The sequence below is a fragment of the Xyrauchen texanus genome, chromosome 12 (assembly GCF_025860055.1).
Source record: "Xyrauchen texanus isolate HMW12.3.18 chromosome 12, RBS_HiC_50CHRs, whole genome shotgun sequence".
Taxonomy (NCBI): Eukaryota; Metazoa; Chordata; class Actinopteri; order Cypriniformes; family Catostomidae; genus Xyrauchen; species Xyrauchen texanus.
The window spans coordinates 21246543-21265763 of record NC_068287.1 but is presented as its reverse complement, the minus strand read 5'-3'; the positions used below and the strand labels follow the sequence as shown (position 1 = coordinate 21265763).

At 37.9% G+C, this 19221-nt stretch overlaps 1 protein-coding gene across 2 annotated transcripts in view; it reads right to left on the bottom strand.

Annotated features, from left to right (window-relative positions):
- Positions 1-6655: 6655 nt before the first annotated feature.
- The window catches only part of mpp3a (MAGUK p55 scaffold protein 3a), a 31697-nt gene continuing 19131 nt past the window's right edge, over positions 6656-19221 (bottom strand). Inside the window, exons 13-20 of one of the 2 annotated variants that reach the window (XM_052138639.1) lie at positions 18504-18545; positions 16926-16991; positions 14901-15062; positions 13094-13174; positions 12831-12924; positions 10383-10491; positions 8225-8353; positions 6656-7975 (exon numbers count right to left, since the gene is read on the bottom strand). In XM_052138639.1, coding sequence (XP_051994599.1) covers positions 7796-7975; positions 8225-8353; positions 10383-10491; positions 12831-12924; positions 13094-13174; positions 14901-15062; positions 16926-16991; positions 18504-18545 — 863 coding nt within the window. In that variant the 3' untranslated portion in view covers positions 6656-7795. The remainder of the gene's footprint in view (positions 7976-8224; positions 8354-10382; positions 10492-12830; positions 12925-13093; positions 13175-14900; positions 15063-16925; positions 16992-18503; positions 18546-19221) is intronic. The other variant, XM_052138640.1, reaches the window with a different exon arrangement.

Genomic DNA, 19221 nt, shown 5'->3' with positions numbered 1-19221 from the left:
AGTCATTTTTCTCAGTTTCACACTCTAGTGAGTTAAGGTCTTTTGCTTTTGCAGGGCAGTACACTAATACACCATCTGTAGTACAGACTACAGTATGAAAGATGTTCAATATGCAAACACTGGCCATGATGAAGGCTATATTATTTCATTCATTTTAGTAGCTAATGTTTCACAATCTGATTGGTAAAAACATAATTGTAATTTTGGTACAAGTCTTGGCAACCTAATCTCCGGGAATCTTAATGGGTTAACCTCGCTGATTATAACACTGGTTATTGCCCTGACTATGACATATGTTTCATAAGTTTCCAGTGGCATACTACACATACTACTCATACTACTTCTATCAATCTATGGCAGAAATAGTAAGACTACTATGGTAGTATGCCATTACCAAGATGTTTATTCTGACACCTTCTTTTCCTCTGAACTCTCACAAATCTGTTTTCTTATAACAGTACATAGTGTTTTTATCATGTGTTTATCATAGTAAAATCATGTTTATTCATAAAAACAATTCAAAATTATAAAACAATAATGACTTCTTTCAAATAATATAAAATAAAATAAAATAAAAAATACAAATAATATTATTATTATTAGTATAGGCTTTTGGGCTTTGTTCTTGAACACACAGCAGGTACTATATTTGTAATGAATGAGGCTGCTATACCTTCAGCTGACCTGTAGAGGGAGCCCTCTCCTGAATACTGACACTAATCTTTCTTCTGTGGTGACTTCCTGTTTGTACCATATACACAAATCCGCCGCGAACTCTATGGGCACCGCCATCTTGCCTGCCGCCATTACTGCAGGCCTGCGAAGTGTGACGGTGACGGCCCTCTAATGATATTTCAATGAAAGCGGATCCTGGTCATGAAATAAAATGTCTGGTTTACATTGGGTAGATGATGTCAGGCAGTGGCCAAAACTTACAGATAAAGGTAATTTATTGACAACATAATGTATTAATGTAAAAATGCGTCAGCCAAATGTAATGTAATGTAATTAAGACGTGTATTAATTGATGACAACAATAAAACCGAACGCTGTCATTACTAGCTGTGTTGCTATATGTTCACAAGCTTCACAAGTAACGAAGTAACGAAGTTACAACGAAGATGAATACATAATGAGCGATGCATTGGTGGTAAAAGTACTTCTCAAATAAGTGTAAACAAGACTAGCTCTCTGCACTTTCTCTTAGTTAACGTCAAACATGCAAAATTGCACTTTACCATCCTATTTATGATGCGTGAAAGGGGGTGTATATGATTGTTCTTCTTTTTGTGGGGTGAGGGCCAAAACTGTTGTTTATCCTGTCATGTCCATCTTATTTGTTTTGTCTAGTCTTTTGTGATAAGTCTCCTGTTGTATCAGATGTATTATATATTATGTTTGTGCAAGGACGAACATCTATCTATTTATAGTTGACAGTACTTTATCTTTTTATCCAAAGCAAGCAATGAGGACTAACATTTAAGCTGATGCAAAGAGAGGAACTTCAGTTTACCAAGCAGTAACGTAAGAGCTTGAGAAAGTTCCAGTTACACAGCAACAAGATATTGCTAGCAAACATAGCTAGCGCTGTTTCACTGTATGTTACACCCACTGCATGCAATCTGTGGCATTAACAAATTGAACAGTCAGAGCCAAACTTACCACAGTATTTTTGTTTGTCGTGAAGCCATCTCGGTTTATGTGTTTCATCCACTTTTGACGCACATCTTGGTCCTCCGCTCGACCAGGAACTCTGTGCAACCCGTATGGCCGTAAACATGGGCAGTCAATGTGCAACAAAGGTTCGTGAATTTTACAAACGGTTTTACTCCAGGCCTGTAGTTTTATGCTGTTGTTAAAACAGCCAACCACACAACACGCTCTTCCCGGCATCACTGGACAGCATACGTACAAAAAAAACTAAATAAAAATAACATTTTGTACAGTACAGCTAACATCTGCTACAGCCGCCTACGAGAACAACACGCTACTTCCGCAGCAGCAAGGCCCGCAGTAATGGCGGCGCTGCTTTACTTCCGTGTTTCGCCGGATTTGTGTATATATAGCCATGTTTATCCAATGTCACATTGTGAAGTATTGCCAGTTTCACTATTTTACCAAGTGTTTGTGCCATTGTTTACTCATTGCCTTCTTGTTATGACCATTGTCTTTTTGGTTTACTGACTTCTGGATTACCATTTTGGTCTGTTTTCCTTGTTGGGCTGCTTCTGTATTGAATACTTTGCCTTCTTAATCAACTACATCCATGCCATCATCTTTGATTTGTTTACTGTGTGTAATAAACTTCCTGGATATGGATTCTACCTCCGCCTCCATGTCGAGTTCCTCACGGTATTAACCTTTACAAATTAATAGTATTATAGTTATAATATAGTATATTAGTATAATAGTTTAATATGTAATATTCAGACCTCCTTTCTATCTTAATTTAATTTGAAAACATCGGGTGATCTTCCGTGACTGATGTAGGTTCAGCACACGACGGGAATTGTAAAGTGTCTGGCTTGATGGCTCTTTACAACTTCTCTCCTGACTGCAACTGACAAATTTCACCGATCGGTCAATGCAGTTCTACTCGAACACGCCTATTTACTTTGAGCTTTTACCCAGTTGAGAGGATGGAATTCTATCACACATGTCACTGCTCAGAGACCTGTGAAATACAGGTAGGAAAAGGTTTCTGGCTGTTGTCCTTACAAATACAGACCATGATCTACCAATGAAATAAGCAATTATAACACTCTGAGTTCTTTGCCTGTTGGTAGTTTGGGGAATAATTTACAATAAGGTTCCATTTGTTAACATTAGTAAATGTAATGCAGTTATCATGAATAAACAATTAACAATATATTTGTTACTGCATTTATTAATCTTAATGTTAGTTAATAAAAATACAATTGTTCCTAGTGCGTTAACTAAAACAACTTTTGATTTTAGAAATTTAAGATTAATAAATTTTTTAGTAGTGTTCATTAGTTCATATTAACTAATGTTGTTAAAAAATCTTAACAAATGGAACCTTTATTGTAAAGTGTTACTGTTGTTAATTGTAACATCCGAGGTTGTTACCCCTACTACCAACCACCAGATGGAGCCCTCTCCCGAATACTAACTCTGTACCATTTCTTCTTTGACTTCCTATTTGAACTATATAAATACATTTTGACTTTGCAAAGTATTGCCAGTTTACCCTGCCTTACCAAGCATTTTTCCATTGCTATTGCAGATTGTTTTCATGTTATGACCATTGCCTGTTTTTCTGGATTTACTGCATTTTGGATACCCCTTTGTTTTGTTTGCCTTGTTGGACTTTCTTCTTGGTTTATTGGATTATACCTCCTGCTTAACAACTTAATTTATTTGACTGCCGATTTGGATTGTTTGCTTGTGTTCTTAATAAACGTACTGCACATGGATCCTAACACCATGGCCAGTTCATTACAGCAAGCTTTGCTTTACCTTGACTGTATTTTGCAGGATTAAAGGATGACTCCACTGAGAAACTTTGTTTTTCTTCCATTTTTGAAGAGTTCCAAATTTAATCTGGCAGAGTTAGTACCCTGTCTGATTGATGTCTTTGCTTTTTATACTTGCATATTATTCAAAATGATTCATCCAAGTGTCATCTCAAATATTGATTGTTTGTTCTGATTTAAGAAAGCAACTGTCAAAAAACTAATCTAGCATGAATAGGAAACGCATGAAATAGTGTAATAAAAACAAAAGCCTGCATATCTTAGAAATGGGATAACACATTGATTGCACTGGATGACACAACACATGTATTCATAATGTTAGTACAATAAAGTCCTTAACAGAATCATTTGGGGAAACCTGTAGTGCTAGCTAACTAATATTTCACTCTTGATGCATGAATATCCTAAAATAAAATTTTAAATATACCTCGATGCAAAGCCAAAGTGCAGTGAAATACATTTTTTGGCCAAATTGTTATGATTGGAATTGTAACCGCAATATGGGTAATGACCGAAATTGGGTCTCTTAATGATCTTTCCTGTGACAGATGTGTCACATGATTCATAGACAAAACTATACTTGGATTCATAGAAAATGCAGTTTGAAAATTGCATTAACTTGCCTATAGAATTCACACTAAAAATCAAGGCAACCCTCATTTCTTACAGTTGTTTGTGGTGATACAAATGCAGACTGTAATTTTCTGTCATGTGTCAAATTTTTTGTAATGCTTCTAATATGTCTGGAGTGTACAAAGGATTACAAAATCCCCTTAAAGAAATAAATACACTAATTGAGTGGGTTCCATGTGCAGCACAGACATTGAATCTGGTTGGAGTGAGTTGTTGCTTTGAGCAAGTGCTGTTCAATTTCTGTTCCAAGTCAACTGTTAGATGGAAAGTGATTTCTGCTGGATTGCAGTCCAATGAAAAATATCTAATTGAAACTTTGAAAACTCTGTCAAATACAAGATGGGCTGCACATGCAGAAGCCACACAGCCATTATGCATAAACTATGCTAAAAAAAGAGCTGATGACGCCAATCAGAATGTGTCATCAAGAAATGAAGCAAGGTCACTGCACAAAAAAAATAAACAAGAGATTGCCTTTCTATACTAAATGTGGCATTGTATTCTCCAGTGATTTCATTAGACAAGTGTAGCATTGCAGGCTGTAGAGTTAGACCTGTGTAATGCTGAGGATCTGGTGAAATCATTTCAGCAGTAAGCTTGCGAGATCAGTTTGATACATTTGAGGCCCAAGCTAAAACTACAATATGTCTCCAACAGTCTCTCAAGTTTACAAATTAAACACACAGAGACAAAGAAAGCACAAACGTTTTCCTGGTGAATCCACAACACCCGAGAGTGTTTTTTCAGCTAGAGAAAAATTCTCAACTGGTAATTTTTTTAGTGGTGGTGGATAGATTTCTGGCAGAAATTGATCGCAGATATGAATAATATAGTAGCCTCAGCAACACATTTGGCTTACTTAACAAAATCCATGTCTTCTCTGTGCAAGAGCTGTGGAGCAAAGCATCTGATAAGCAGAAGAGATACTCAATTGATCTAGAGTTGGATTTTGGAGATTGTCCAGTTCAAAGAATTTGTCAGCAGCATAAATACATGTGTCATCTGCTGCGGATCTTTTACAGTCTATTTTTCACGATTCCCTTGTTGTCTGCCCTGTGTTTCACTAGTCTTTGTCTCTAACTCCTACTCCCTTTGTAAAAACTACACTTCCCATGATTCCCGGCCCTCATCACTGCCAGCCCTGTGTCATTGTGCTCACCTGATCGTTGTTTGTCATCATCATGTCTCCTGTGTATTTAAACCCTGCTGTTTCTCCATTCCCCTGTCAATTGTTGATGTTTGTGGACGCCTGTCTCCGTGCTCTTCCTATGTTTATCCTGCTGGTTCAACCTTTCATTTTTCTCGTGTTTATGTTTTATTTTCCCATTGCGGGTATTTCCTTTGTTTTTGTTTTGTCCGTTCAGTTTTCACCGTCTCCAAATAAAGTACACTGCATTCAGATCCAACCCCTTGTCTGCCTCCTCCTGCATCGTAACACTATTAGGGAAAGAAACATGCAGGTCATTTTCCCTAACGTAGACATTGCTTTGAGGCTCTATTTGATATTTCCTGTCACCAATGCTTGTGGCGATCACTCTTTCTTTTCCATGGATCAAGACAGGCTGAATTATCTGACTCTGGTGTCTTTTGAGAGTGACCTGGTGAGTAAGGTGTTTTTTTTTTTTTTTTTTATTATTATTATTGTTATTATTATTATTAATTTAGTTTTTTAGATCAAGGACAAAAAAATTGGAAAACAAAACTATGAGTGGCTGTTAAGTCCTTCCTAGTTAATATAGATGACTGGAAATGGCACTTGACTAATTTGATGTCTATTCATGTTTGAATAAACATTATTGTCTAGTTGGAATACAACTTGTCTCATTATTTCAGAAGAATTTTCTTTTTCTTGGGCTACATCTTAAGGCCTGATGGTGTAAACGCCTACCATTCTGTGTCTCTGTATGTGTAGCCAGAGTCTGAAGCATTCAGTGCTACATTCCTATGGTTTTCTCTTTCTTGATCAACATAATAGTTTATGGTGTAGGCAGAATCCCAGCAAAGAGTCCAGCCAAGGGGCTCCACAGAATAATATTTGTCCTTTTTACTCTAAATCTCCACTTTCACTTTCAGATGTGAAAATGAATCTAAACAGGCACAATGTGACTTTCAGATGTAAAACTGTTAGTGAAAGTAAAAATGTATAGAAAGGAAATTAAAAATATTGATTTGTTTCTCAACCACACCTATCACATTGCTTCTAAAGATATGAAATGAACCACTAGAGTCATATGGATTACTTTTACGAGGCCTTTATGTGATTTTTGGGGCTTGAAAGGTCTATCACTTGTATGGAACTACAGAGCTGAGATATTCTTCTAAAAATCTTTGTTTGTGTTCAGCTGAAGAAAGTAATACACATCTGGGATGGCATGAGCATGAGCAAATAATGAGAGAATTAGCATTTTTAGGTAAACTATCCTTTTAACTGCATTTTGCATTTGTAGGGCAGTGGAAGATAAAACCATTAGTAATTCTGTTAACATTTGTGCATATGTAAGACAGGAAAGCTTTCTCAATGGGTTTTGATTTTTACTTGCAATCAGTTCAAGACATACAATTGATCATTTTACACTGAAGTGTTGGCAGCTTACAACAATTTTGTTTTAAAACCAGGGTGAGGTAGGATTAAGAGGAATTATATGATATGTCAGGAAATGGCAAAACATTCTGGATAGATTGCAAATGTGAAAGTAAAACAACAACAACAAAACCGGTACACTGAGCTCATGATGCAGTTGTAATATATACACATTGAAATGCTTCCATTTACCTTTAAAACTAGAGTTTTACTTCTAACCATTTATTCACAATTCTGTGTCTAGTGTAATAAGGAGCCTGGGGGTCTCAGTTCATCTAAACCTACGGTAATAACCCTTTAACACATGTACATATTGTGCAGCTTAAGTGCTTTGGCATAGTATTTTGTAACCTTCAAAATAAAGAAAATCTGCAGTCAAGAAGTAAAGCTAGGTGCACGGAGACTGTTGGCACAGCAGGAGTTTAATATTTCCTTCTGAAAGGATTAAAGATTTATCACTCATGCTCTTTAAAGAGAACCTTATTTCTATTACAAACTAAAGTACTTGTTAGAAAAAAATCTCCATATCAGTGTGCATTGCAAGAGAGCATCTTGATATGCATTGTTAAAACATTTACAGTTCAACATTTACATTTCCCAAAAGTGCCAGTTTCCTTTTTTTTTTTTTCTTTTTTTTTTTTTGATGAGGAGATCGGAAGAACACTGTCACATTCCACAGCCAAAGGTTAACGTTTCACCTCCCTGATAATATGATCTGACACTGATTTCATTTTTGTTGTATCTTAAGTATTTCTTTAGTGAATAGTATATTGAAACGTATTAAATAACAAAAGAACACACAAACTGTCAGACATTATAAACAAATAATAAATAACCAATGTCATTAAAAAATAAATTAGATCATTAATTCATATAAGTGCATTTGTGACAGCATGTCCCAGACCAGAAACAAAATCTGTATTAAGACATTCACACTCCCTTTATGCTAATCTAAAACTCCCTTTCCTTGGAGACCCATGTAGAGATGGCAAGCCCAGTGCAGTCAGGTTGCACAGACTGGAAGAAGAAGCCCAGCACTGCAAGGCGTATTGGTCAATAGTCTGGATTGGAGTACAGGGGCATCCTAGGCCTTGACCCAGCTCATAGGAACCCAGAAGGTCTCCCGCTCCAATCTCTCCAGGATGCTACGTAGTTCTGCACAGGCACTGGCAGTGTCTTCTTTAACCAGTATTCTATCCACCAGGTGACCGTACTGCTGATCTATCTGCTGTGACGACAGACGCATTTCCTGCAGGTCGTCCTCCTGAGAGATAAAGAGAGAGTAGCACAAGAATATGAATGAGGAGAACACATTTAAAGAGAGATGACAGTAGATATGTGCAATTATCTGCTGCTCCTGTGATTTTATCATACATTTTGCACTGGAGAAGAACCTTGCTGATTTTGAAACCAGCCAGACACTAATTGTATTCAAATTACTATTAGAAGATACAATTTTAACTGCACAGGGTTTCCTTGCAGCTGAATGATATAAACCCATAACCAGACTCACTGTGATTCGCCCATGTTCAACCCCCCCTGATGATGTGCCAGCACTGCGGCGTCTGCGGCTCTCTGGGATTCGTGGTTTTACAAAAATGACATAAGGCTTAAACTCTGCTGTCCGCAGGGTCTTCAGTGCCTGTGGCAAGGTAAACAACAGAAACACTTTTGTAGGGTGATAACTCACACTAACACAGAATAGAGCATGTAGATCTGTACCAGCCTACCTACATACCTACCTACCTATTTATCTAATATTAGATGGTGAAACATACACCATCTGTACAATAGATAGACCATAGAGAAGACAAAAGATAGATACTCTTTTCTTTATTATGAGGTTTGAGGTTTAAAAAACTCCAACAGTTGAGTTTCACTGGGAGATCATCTCATGTATTGTATCTACACTTTACCCAGTTGCAGTGAACCTCATAATATCATGTGGTACTTCACAACTGGTATGCTTTCTGCAATAGGCAATAGCTCTACCTGAAGTTTAAACTAGTCAGCACACATCAATGTGTGATTAAGACTAAGGAGAATTGTCTTGGATATGTAACTGTTGCAGAAAACAGTGAAAATATAACCAAATGCAAACTCAAACGCAGAGTTAGTAATTTATCATGTTTTTTTTATTTTGTATTATTATCTAAAAACAATAGTACATTTGTAATTGTGCATAGTTTATTCATTGTTTCTGATATTATTATTATTTTTTTTTTTACTATGGTGGCTCAGAGGTGCACCAAACAACAAAATTTACAAAGCAAACTAAAGTTCACAATACAAAGGAATCAAGCTACTACACAAAGAAATTAAGCCACAATGGAAATGCTCCTGGCCACTATGGGGCAACTTCAACCTGGTGAATGATGTTTAGATTTTTTTTGGCAGTATCCATCTTGTTCCCGAAATCAGAAGTGTTCCACAATTCGCCTGTTTTCAATTTCCGGTATATCCTCAGTGTTTTCACTCACATCACGTTTATTCTTAGGGTGTTAAGTACATTTGTAGAAATTGTCAAAAACATGAGGCTCTATAGTGTCGAGTCAAGATTACCATTTTTTACAATGCCTCATCTGAGTATGTAGATGTAATGAAGCAATGATCTGAGGTTAGATATGTTAATATCATTAACTACATTGAGTTGTTATGACAGCCAATAACTGCACTGTTGAGTGTGAAATACATTTTTACTCCAAATAACATGGATTGCACATTTCGTTTAGTTTACCATTACGTCTTGAGACCAGAAACAGAAAACAGTTAGAATGATCATGGCGCCCCCCAGTGGTTGCACAGGAAAACTGTGGATTACATGCTTACTTGAGGAGTGTAGGACAGATAAGACATTCCCAAGGTGTGTAAAGTAGATATACAGTACTGTGCAAAAGTTTTAGGCACAAAGTTGTTTCACAAAAACTTTTGTCTTAAGATGGTTATTTATATCTTGTCACTGGGAAAAATACATTTTAGACTCTCAAACATTACTTATGCAAATAGAAAGATTATAATAGAAGAACAGGGCACTATGCAACAGATGTCATGGTCCCCACAGAGCCCCCCACTGAACATCAGTCTGAGATGACATGAATAGACAGAAGCAATTGAGACAGCTGAAATAGATAGAAGAACTGTGGTGAATTCTCCAAGAAGCTCCAGGTGTACCTGGACAAATTGGTGCTGTTTTAAAGGCTAAGGTGTCCACACCAAATATTGATTTATCTTTTTATGTTTACTGGACTATGTATGATGTTAATTGATAAATGAAAACTACTTATGTCTTTATTTTAAAGACATCCTCACTATGCAATTTTTCACAAGTGCCTAAAACCTTTGCACAGTACTTTATGCTTTGGTTATGTTATGATTTTAATTTAACTAAATACATTTTGGCAAAGACATTTGAGCATTGTTATAAACTTTCTTTTTTTGTGGAGTCCTTTCTTTCTTTTCATGGCTTAATGTTTTTGTGTAGTGGCTCAATTTCTTTGTGTTGTGAAATTTTGTTTGCTTTGTAAATTTTGTTGTATTGTGCTCCTCTGGGCCACCATAGAGAACATCTGTGCTGTTTTCTTGTACAATAAAAATGGTAATGTTTACAGTGTGCTAAGTGTAGGGTAATTCTTGAGTCAGCACAGCCTGCTGCAAGAGCTGCTCTAATTTACCTCAGGTTGTACATCCACCAGACACATCTTGTTCTTGGCTTGAACAGATCGGATGGCTTCTATACTGGTCCCATACAGATTCTCCTTATACTCTCCATACTCAATAAATCTATGGACAAAATTAAAGTAAGAGTAAATCAGAGTCATACATGTTTCAGTGGTGTTGTTGGGCTTAGCAAAATGATGGTCTCTTTAGATTATGCACTTGAATTTTATATCTCTTTCACATCACATAGTAACTGCCAACATAAAATGCCTCTCCCCTTCCAGAACTGTGACCATTTGCCTCTGTAAACAGCAATACATTTGCATACAGGTCCTTCTCAAAAAATGTGCATATTGTGATAAAGTTCATTATTTTCCATAATGTAATGATAAAAATTTTGGCATACAGCTTATGAAAACCCAAAATTCCTATCTCAAAAAATTAGCATATTTCATCCGACCAATAAAAGAAGTATTTTTAATACAAAAAAAAGTCAACCTTCAAATAATTATGTTCAGTTATGCACTCAATACTTGGTCGGGAATCCTTTTGCAGAAATGACTGCTTCAATGCGGCGTGGCATGGAGGCAATCAGCCTGTGGCACTGCTGAGGTGTTATGGAGGCCCAGGATGCTTCGATAGCGGCCTTAAGCTCATCCAGAGTGTTGGGTCTTGCGTCTCTCAACTTTCTCTTCACAATATCCCACAGATTCTCTATGGGGTTCAGGTCAGGAGAGTTGGCAGGCCAATTGAGCACAGTAATACCATGGTCAGTAAACCATTTACCAGTGGTTTTGGCACTGTGAGCAGGTGCCAGTTCGTGCTGAAAAATGAAATCTTCATCTCCATAAAGCTTTTCAGCAGATGGAAGCATGAAGTGCTCCAAAATCTCCTGATAGCTAGCTGCATTGACCCTGCCCTTGATAAAACACAGTGGACCAACACCAGCAGCTGACATGGCACCCCAGACCATCATTCCTTCTCCCCAGTCTTCCTCCAGACTCTGGCACCTTGATTTCCGAATGACATGCAAAATTTGCTTTCATCCGAAAAAAGTACTTTGGACCACTGAGCAACAGTCCAGTGCTGCTTCTCTGTAGCCCAGGTCAGGTGCTTCTGCCGCTGTTTCTGGTTCAAAAGTGGCTTGACCTGGGGAATGCGGCACCTGTAGCCCATTTCCTGCACACGCCTGTGCACGGTGGCTCTGGATGTTTCTACTCCAGACTCAGTCCACTGCTTCCGCAGGTCCCCCAAGGTCTGGAATCGGTCCTTCTCCACAATCTTCCTCAGGTTCCGGTCACCTCTTCTCGTTGTGCAGCGTTTTTTGCCACACTTTTTCCTTCCCACAGACTTCCCACTGAGGTGCCTTGATACAGCACTCTGGGAACAGCCTATTTGTTCAGAAATTTCTTTCTGTGTCTTACCCACTTGCTTGAGGGTGTCAATGATGGCCTTCTGGACAGCAGTCAGGTCGGCAGTCTTACCCATGATTGCGGTTTTGAGTAATGAAACAGGCTGGGAGTTTTTAAAAGCCTCAGGAATCTTTTGCAGGTGTTTAGAGTTAATTAGTTGATTCAGATGATTAGGTTAATAGCTCGTTTAGAGACCCTTTTCATGATATGCTAATTTTTTGAGATAGGAATTTTGGGTTTTCATGAGCTGTATGCCAAAATCATCAGTATTAAAACAATAAAAGACCTGAAATATTTCAGTTGGTGTGCAATGAATCTAAAATATATGAAAGTTTAATTTTTATCATTATATTATGGAAAATAATGAACTTTATCACAATATGCTAATTTTTTGAGAAGGACCTGTATAAGGTTTTGGTTCCTTTAGATTCGGACTGCCTTCACTTTGAAATGTTAACAATATCTTGCTCAGGGTATAAGAAAGAAACGTAGCATCTGATCGGAGAGACAGCCCTATGAGGCCTTTCCCGCAGAACAGTGTGTCAAATGTTATAGATACGATTTCCTAATCAATACATTTTCCATTTTACTGTTTGTATATTTAATTGTGTAACTTAATAAATAACTTCACTTGCTTTAAAGGTCTTTGGATCTCTTTTTCATATTGAAAGCTTCAGCGATTATAACTTTGATTCATTACGTTTAATCTTAAACTTTCCATCTACTTTTCTTTTTAGTAAATACAATTCTAAATTTACAACAACTTTAACTGGAGTCATATTTGTCTTAATGGAGTCAGATAAATAATTCAATTAAGAACAAGTCATCCTTCAACTGCTTTTTATTCAGACTTTTGATTCAAAATAGCAGCCTAGGCTTCTAGACAACAGTGTGCATATTCAGGGTTTGGTCATTATAAAAAACATAGTCTGAATGCATTCATTTGTTGAAATGATGAAGGATAGAAGCTTTGTATAAAACAGATGATACGCTATAGGCCTAATCAATGACTACAAAACAACCACCTCACATTAGTAGTCTTTCACTCACTTGCTATTTTGTGCATAAGCATCAAAGGCCTGCTTGGTCACAAAGTGGTACTCCACTCCCTCCTTTTCATGACTCTTTTTGGGCCGTGTGGTGTCTGTGATGAGGGATAGAAATAGAGATACACAGCGAGTAACATTTATAAGTTCATTTAGTTCATTTAGTTTGGTATTTGTAAAAAAAACAACAAAAAAAAAAACATAAATGATTTGTATTTATTTATTTATTTTATCTGGGAACAATTAAAGAAGAGTGTGAAGACCTACGGGGCACAGCCACTGCATAACGGTGGGGATTGTCTGCAATAACTTTTTGCTTCAGCTCATTGATGCGTGCTCCCAGAGAACCTGCACAAAGATATACAAAAATATAATACGATTGTTTGTTTTTTAGTTGTTTTTTAAGTGACAATAAAGGTACCTCAAAACATTAGTTAGATTTCAAGTAGGCCTACATTTGAAGGTTGCCACTAGGTGTCAGTGTGATCATTAGAATGTGGGACGCAATGACAGAGATGATGGGGGGGGGGGACTTCTGTGGTAATGAAGCTAATATTTATGAAACTGCCCCATTTCTTTCTAGCACTGGTAATAACTCATTTTACTATAATTTTCTTTACAAGCATATTTTCTGAAATGAGCAAGAAGTAGCCTGTCATGTCAAGAAGACGAACTAGCCATGGTAAGCAAGCTAGCTTCCTTTTTTTGAGTGTGTCAAGTCTTATTTTAATGATGCTTAACAGGACAAAAGCATATGATTAACTATGAAAAATCGCAGGGTTGGCGATTCCTGGCCCACATGCCGAAGTGTCCTTGGGCAAGACACTGAACCCAAGTTGCTCCCAATGTCAGGCCTGCGCCATGATGTGTATGAGTGTGCGTGTGAATGGGTGAATGGGATGTAGTGTAAAGCGCTTTGGTAACTTCTAAGGTAAAAAAAAAAAAAAAGGCGCTATATAAGTGCAGACCATTTACCATCAATGAACTCACTGTTTCCGTTCAAAGTAACGACATCTTTCATATTTGACGAGAATGAAAATGAGGCTGTGAAGGATACACTTACCATCTATTCAATGACATGTGCCTTTTAAAGCTATAAAAAAGCTCCTGGATCACATCTAATTTTCCACAACTCATGTTGTCTGCAGATTTTTGTCCATTGAAATTTCTTGAAAAGATGTTTCGTCAGCAGAACGACCCAAAGACACTTTAAGACAGGTGTACAATCTCTCACTGCCTCGTCGCCATTACCATCAAAGATGGCGTTGTTGTGAATAACGTCTGATGGTTATTCTCTTCTTTTCACCCCAAAACTTAAATAGTCATGCACACAACAGGTGCACTCATTGGACAAGTGGCAAGAATGGAGGTAAAGTTTACATGCAATGCGAAATCTGTGTAATGTCCCTGGTCAAAAATCTAGCTGTAACGATCGGTTTATTCTTATTCTTACGTTTTGAGCACATAAACGTGCACATTTTTACACCAATTATGCTTAATAAGCTGACAACATGTGTGGTCATGCACAGTAAATGCATTGAACGGCCCTCCTTTATTGGTGTAAGGTCATAAATGGCCGATCTAACCAGGTAGATTTATGTCCATTATTTCGATTTTGCATTGCTTGCAAACAACTTTATTTGTGTTCTCACCGGCATATCCAATGTACGCAAATGTGTTCATCTGCCTCTTCACGGGTTGACATCAAAAGCAGTGAATAACCCGATCATTAAGTGTCATGTAATTGTGGTTGTCTTCCATTATCTGATTTTTTAAGTAAGCTGATTTTTGGTAGATATCACTGTATTGCTGTGCATGTGAATGGGCTCATTGATTCAGACCAATGAAATGTTTAGTTTCTTTAGGATGTGCTGCATGCTATGCTTTGTTGGCTGTTACAACATAAAAGTTACATATTTGTATATTAAAATGTTTTATTCATTTATTTATACTTACATTTCTTATATATTTAAATGTACTTAATTTAATTTGAAAGTTTAGGCTAGTTAACATTCAATTAACATTGAACTTTAAGACCAGTTCTTCTAATTATAAATATTTGATATTATCTTACCAATGAGAACTACTAATCGTGGCCTCTCATTTGGCCTCTGCTGGTAGCGTGTCACCTCTTCATAGGTCAGGAACTCTGTCTCATTCTGGTCAGAAACATTGACCTCTCCTGTAGAACCACGACGATCTTTCCGACTTAGACGGAAACTTCTCCGCAAACCAGCTGAGATGGAGATTCAAAACAACAGGCCACAAATCAGGCTGCATTATTATTCTTTTCAATTAAGAATATTTTGTTTTGTTTTTAGATTTATAGTTTATGTATTTGGAAGTTATATTTTGTGAATATCCATCAATATTCCACCTTATAAACTCAGCAAAAAGAAATTTCAACTGCTTTTATTTTCAGCAAACTTAACATGTATGAATATTTGTATGAACATAAAAAGATTCAACAACTAAAACATAAAGTGAACAAGTTTCACAGACATGTGACCAACAGAAATTTAATAATGTGTCCCTGAACAAGGGGGGGGAATAACAGTGTATCTTGGCCACCAGCTGCATTAAGTACTGCAGTGCATCTCCTCCTCATGGACTGCACCAGATTTACCATTTCTTGCTGTGAGATGTTACCCCACTCTTCCACCAAGGCATTTGCAAGTTCCCGGCTGGGGGGAATGGCCCTAGCCCTCACCCTCCGATCCAACAGGTCCTAGATGTGCTCAATGGGATTGAGATCTGGGCTCTTTGCTGGCCATGGCAGAACACTGACATTCCTGTCTTGCAGGAAATCACACACAGAACGAGCAGTATGGCTGGTGGCACTGTCATGCTGGAGAGCCTGAGGGGTAACACATGAGGGAGGAGAATGTGCCCTGTAATGCACAGCATTGAGATTGCATGCAATGACAACAAGCTCAGTCCGATGATGCAGTGACACACTGCCCCAGACCATGACGGACCCTCCACCTCCAAATCAATCCTGCTCCAGAGTACAGGCCTCGGTGTAATGCTCATTCCTTTGATGATAAACACGAGTCCGGTCATCACCCCTGGTGAGACAAATCGTGACTCGTCAGTGAATAGGACTTTTTGCCAGTCCTGTCTTGTCCAGCAAAGGTGGGTTTGTGCCCATAGGCGACGTTGTTGCCGGTGATGTCTGGTAATGTCCTGCCTTACAACAGGCCTACAAGCCCTCAGTCCAGCCTCTTTCAGCCTATTGTGGACAGTCAGAGCACTGATGGAGGGATTGTGCGTTCCTGGTGTAATTCGGGCAGTTGTTTTTGCCATCCTGTACCTGTCCCGCAGGTGTGATATTCAGATCCTGTGCAGGTGTTGTTACACGTGGTCTGCCACTGCGAGGACGATCAGCTGTCAGCTGATTATGCCTCCATGCAGCATGCCAAAGGCACGTTCACGCAGATGAGCAAGGTCATCTTTCTTTTGGTGTTTTTCAGAGTCAGTAGAAAGGTCTCTTTGTGTCCTAAGTTTTTATAACTGTGACCTTAATTGCCTACCGTCTGTAAGCTGTTAGTGTCTTAACAACCACTCCGCAGGTGCATGTTCATTCATTGTTTATGGTTCATAAACAAGCATGGAAAACATTGTTTAAACCCTTTACAATAAAGATCTGTAAAGTTATTTGGATTTTTACAAAATTAGCTTTAAAATACAGTGTACTAAAAAAGGGACATTTCTTTTTTTGCTGAGTTTATATTACAATTAAAGCTGTTCAATCAAAAATGCAATACAAATTTATTTTATTATTTTAGTATAGAAATTCTAACAATAATTTATAATAGCTAAAGTCATATTAGAGGATACAACAGCCACTGAAACAGAACTAGTTAATTTGCCGTAACCTAACCACTAACCCTGATCCTTTAGCTACCCCTAAATAGAAACAAGTCTAGCCCTTAACTGTAACACAAACTCCAATACCACTCCTCAACCATATCTTTATTCTTTGTTCTACCCTCCAGCAGCATCTTTGAAGTTATAAAAAAATTTGAAATGTGATATTCACAGGACATGGATTGGAGGTTAGTAGTAGCAGCTGTGTGGGGAAGAAAAATAACTTTACCTGAGTAAAAGTCCCAGGAAAACACCTGGCCACAGGAGGGCACCACTGCATTACACTTAGAAGAGACTACAATGCGCATTAGACCACCTCACACTTGTGCGTTTGCCACATTATGCCCTTAACAACTGACCCAAGTTTAACTTACTCTGAGCAAAATTACACAGTACTTAAGCAGTACTTACTTTCACCATTTACTTCCCAAGTAAGTCATGTAAGTTACTTAAATAAGTAAGAAACTTGACCTTCAGACAAACTTAACTTAAACTTTCCCACTCTGATCTTCGGCAATTCCCAATATTAGGTCTATAATATGGTAATTATGACTCCAGGTCAGTGGCTTAGGGCTGAGATTTGCCATCAGGCACATTAGCCATCACACACTTGACTCAGTGAGTGAGCAAACAGCCAATCGTGCAGGGTGGAATGTGCAAAGTGTAGCAGGGAAGCAGCCTGACAGTGGCTTTAAGGGGGTGGGGTTTAAGGGTACAGGACTTTTACTTAAGCAGAGGAATAAATCCAGAGAGAAGGTAGGCATGGGAGAAGCTATACATGCCAGAGTGGAGGAAAATAACATACATTGTTTTAACATTGTTTCAACCTGAGGCTTTTTGGTCACATTTTAACTGGATGAAAAAAATGGTGTTTCATACGATAAGGTAACTACACATATATTTTCCACCCACAGAACGTATTGCTAATTAGTTTTTCATGCTTATCTTCACATACTGTATCACTAAGAAAGATGTTTCTGGTTTCAGAGAAAAGGGTAACACTACCATGGAGGTGAAAATCTATGCGCATAAATCGGCCTATGTCTGCCTGTTGGTCCAACCATTCTGCCATATTTAGAGCTATTTCTGCAGTTAGTACATTAGATCATAGTGATATGCTGTAAAAGAAAGATCAAACACCAAATTAACTGAATATCACACCAACAATCTCACTTCCCTCATTTAACACCCATTAGTTAATGATGCTAGAAACATGCTAGACATGTTGCTCACTGGGATGCTTACTTTTAACTTAGTAAATTACACAATATCTCTCTCTCTCTATATATATATATATTTCTCTCTCTCTCTCTCTCTCTCTCTCTCTCTCTCTCTCTCTCTCTCTCTCTCTCTCTTTCTGGCTCATTCTTATTCTTGTCCTAAATCTAAGGTGTGAACAAATATAGAAGTCAGGCTTCCTGTCTATTCTCCAGAGAAGCATTAATGCACCATTTCAAATGAGTCTTTACAGTGAAAGGCTTTGACTGACCTAAACTTCCCTTCACATTGCAAAATATACCCCTAATAGCCTCCTCAAAAATATCCCCAATAATCGCCACACTTCTTGGGCTCCTCTTCCTGTGGCTCTACACTGTACAAAGTTGTAACTTGCAATTGTTAGGAGCTATTTCTACCTGACCTAACCCCTAAAAATGTGTTTTGTTAGTTAAATAATATTTTGAAGTTAATTTAGATGTTACCACATGAAGCACAATTTTTATGAAAGGCCCAGAGGCAGGCAGTGATGTTATGCAGAAGGTTAGAATTTGCAGGCATTGGGTAGAGGAGTGGGCATGCAGGTTCTTACCTATGTACTGTCCATTGAAATAGCCCTCACAGTCACAGTCCTCTGTAGGGAGGCAAGCAGGGAGAGGGGAGTGAGCAGAGGAAACCAGGAGAGATGATAGAGGGCAAAATAGGGCTGCAGGATTATAGTTAGGCAAGCAGGTTTAAAGAGTAGGCAGGGAGGCGGGCAGCTGGTATTTTAGCAGTCAGCGGTGGCCATGAAGGAATTGACCAATAAACCAAGGTATGTTATTTGCCTTGAAGAAATTGATGGTGTGGTGCAGTGTAAATATAAGGATTCCCTTGCGTGATTAATAAGGCTTGAAAATTGGCCCAGTGGAAACATTGATTTTGTGTATAAGCCATATGAAAATTACTACCTTGGAATAAATCTGATAAAGATAGAAAATAAAATTTTACATGTATTGGAAGAACTTGAAATTACATCAGGGTTGACATTGTAATTACATTAGGGTTGACATTATTTGACAGCTGAAGAAATCTTTGTTAAGAAAATAAAAAAGGGAAGAGATAGAACAGCGAATTTACTAGAGATAAAGGATATAGCAGAGGGTGCAGCAGACAACCGGAATCGGGATTACACAGCATCACTCCACTACTGTGATCAAGACACCGTATCAATCATCTCTTTAACATGCTGAAAGTATGCTTGACTACACCACACATCTGGATAAAAGGCAGGTTATAATGCTCTTCTCCATCATTTGATTATTATTTGA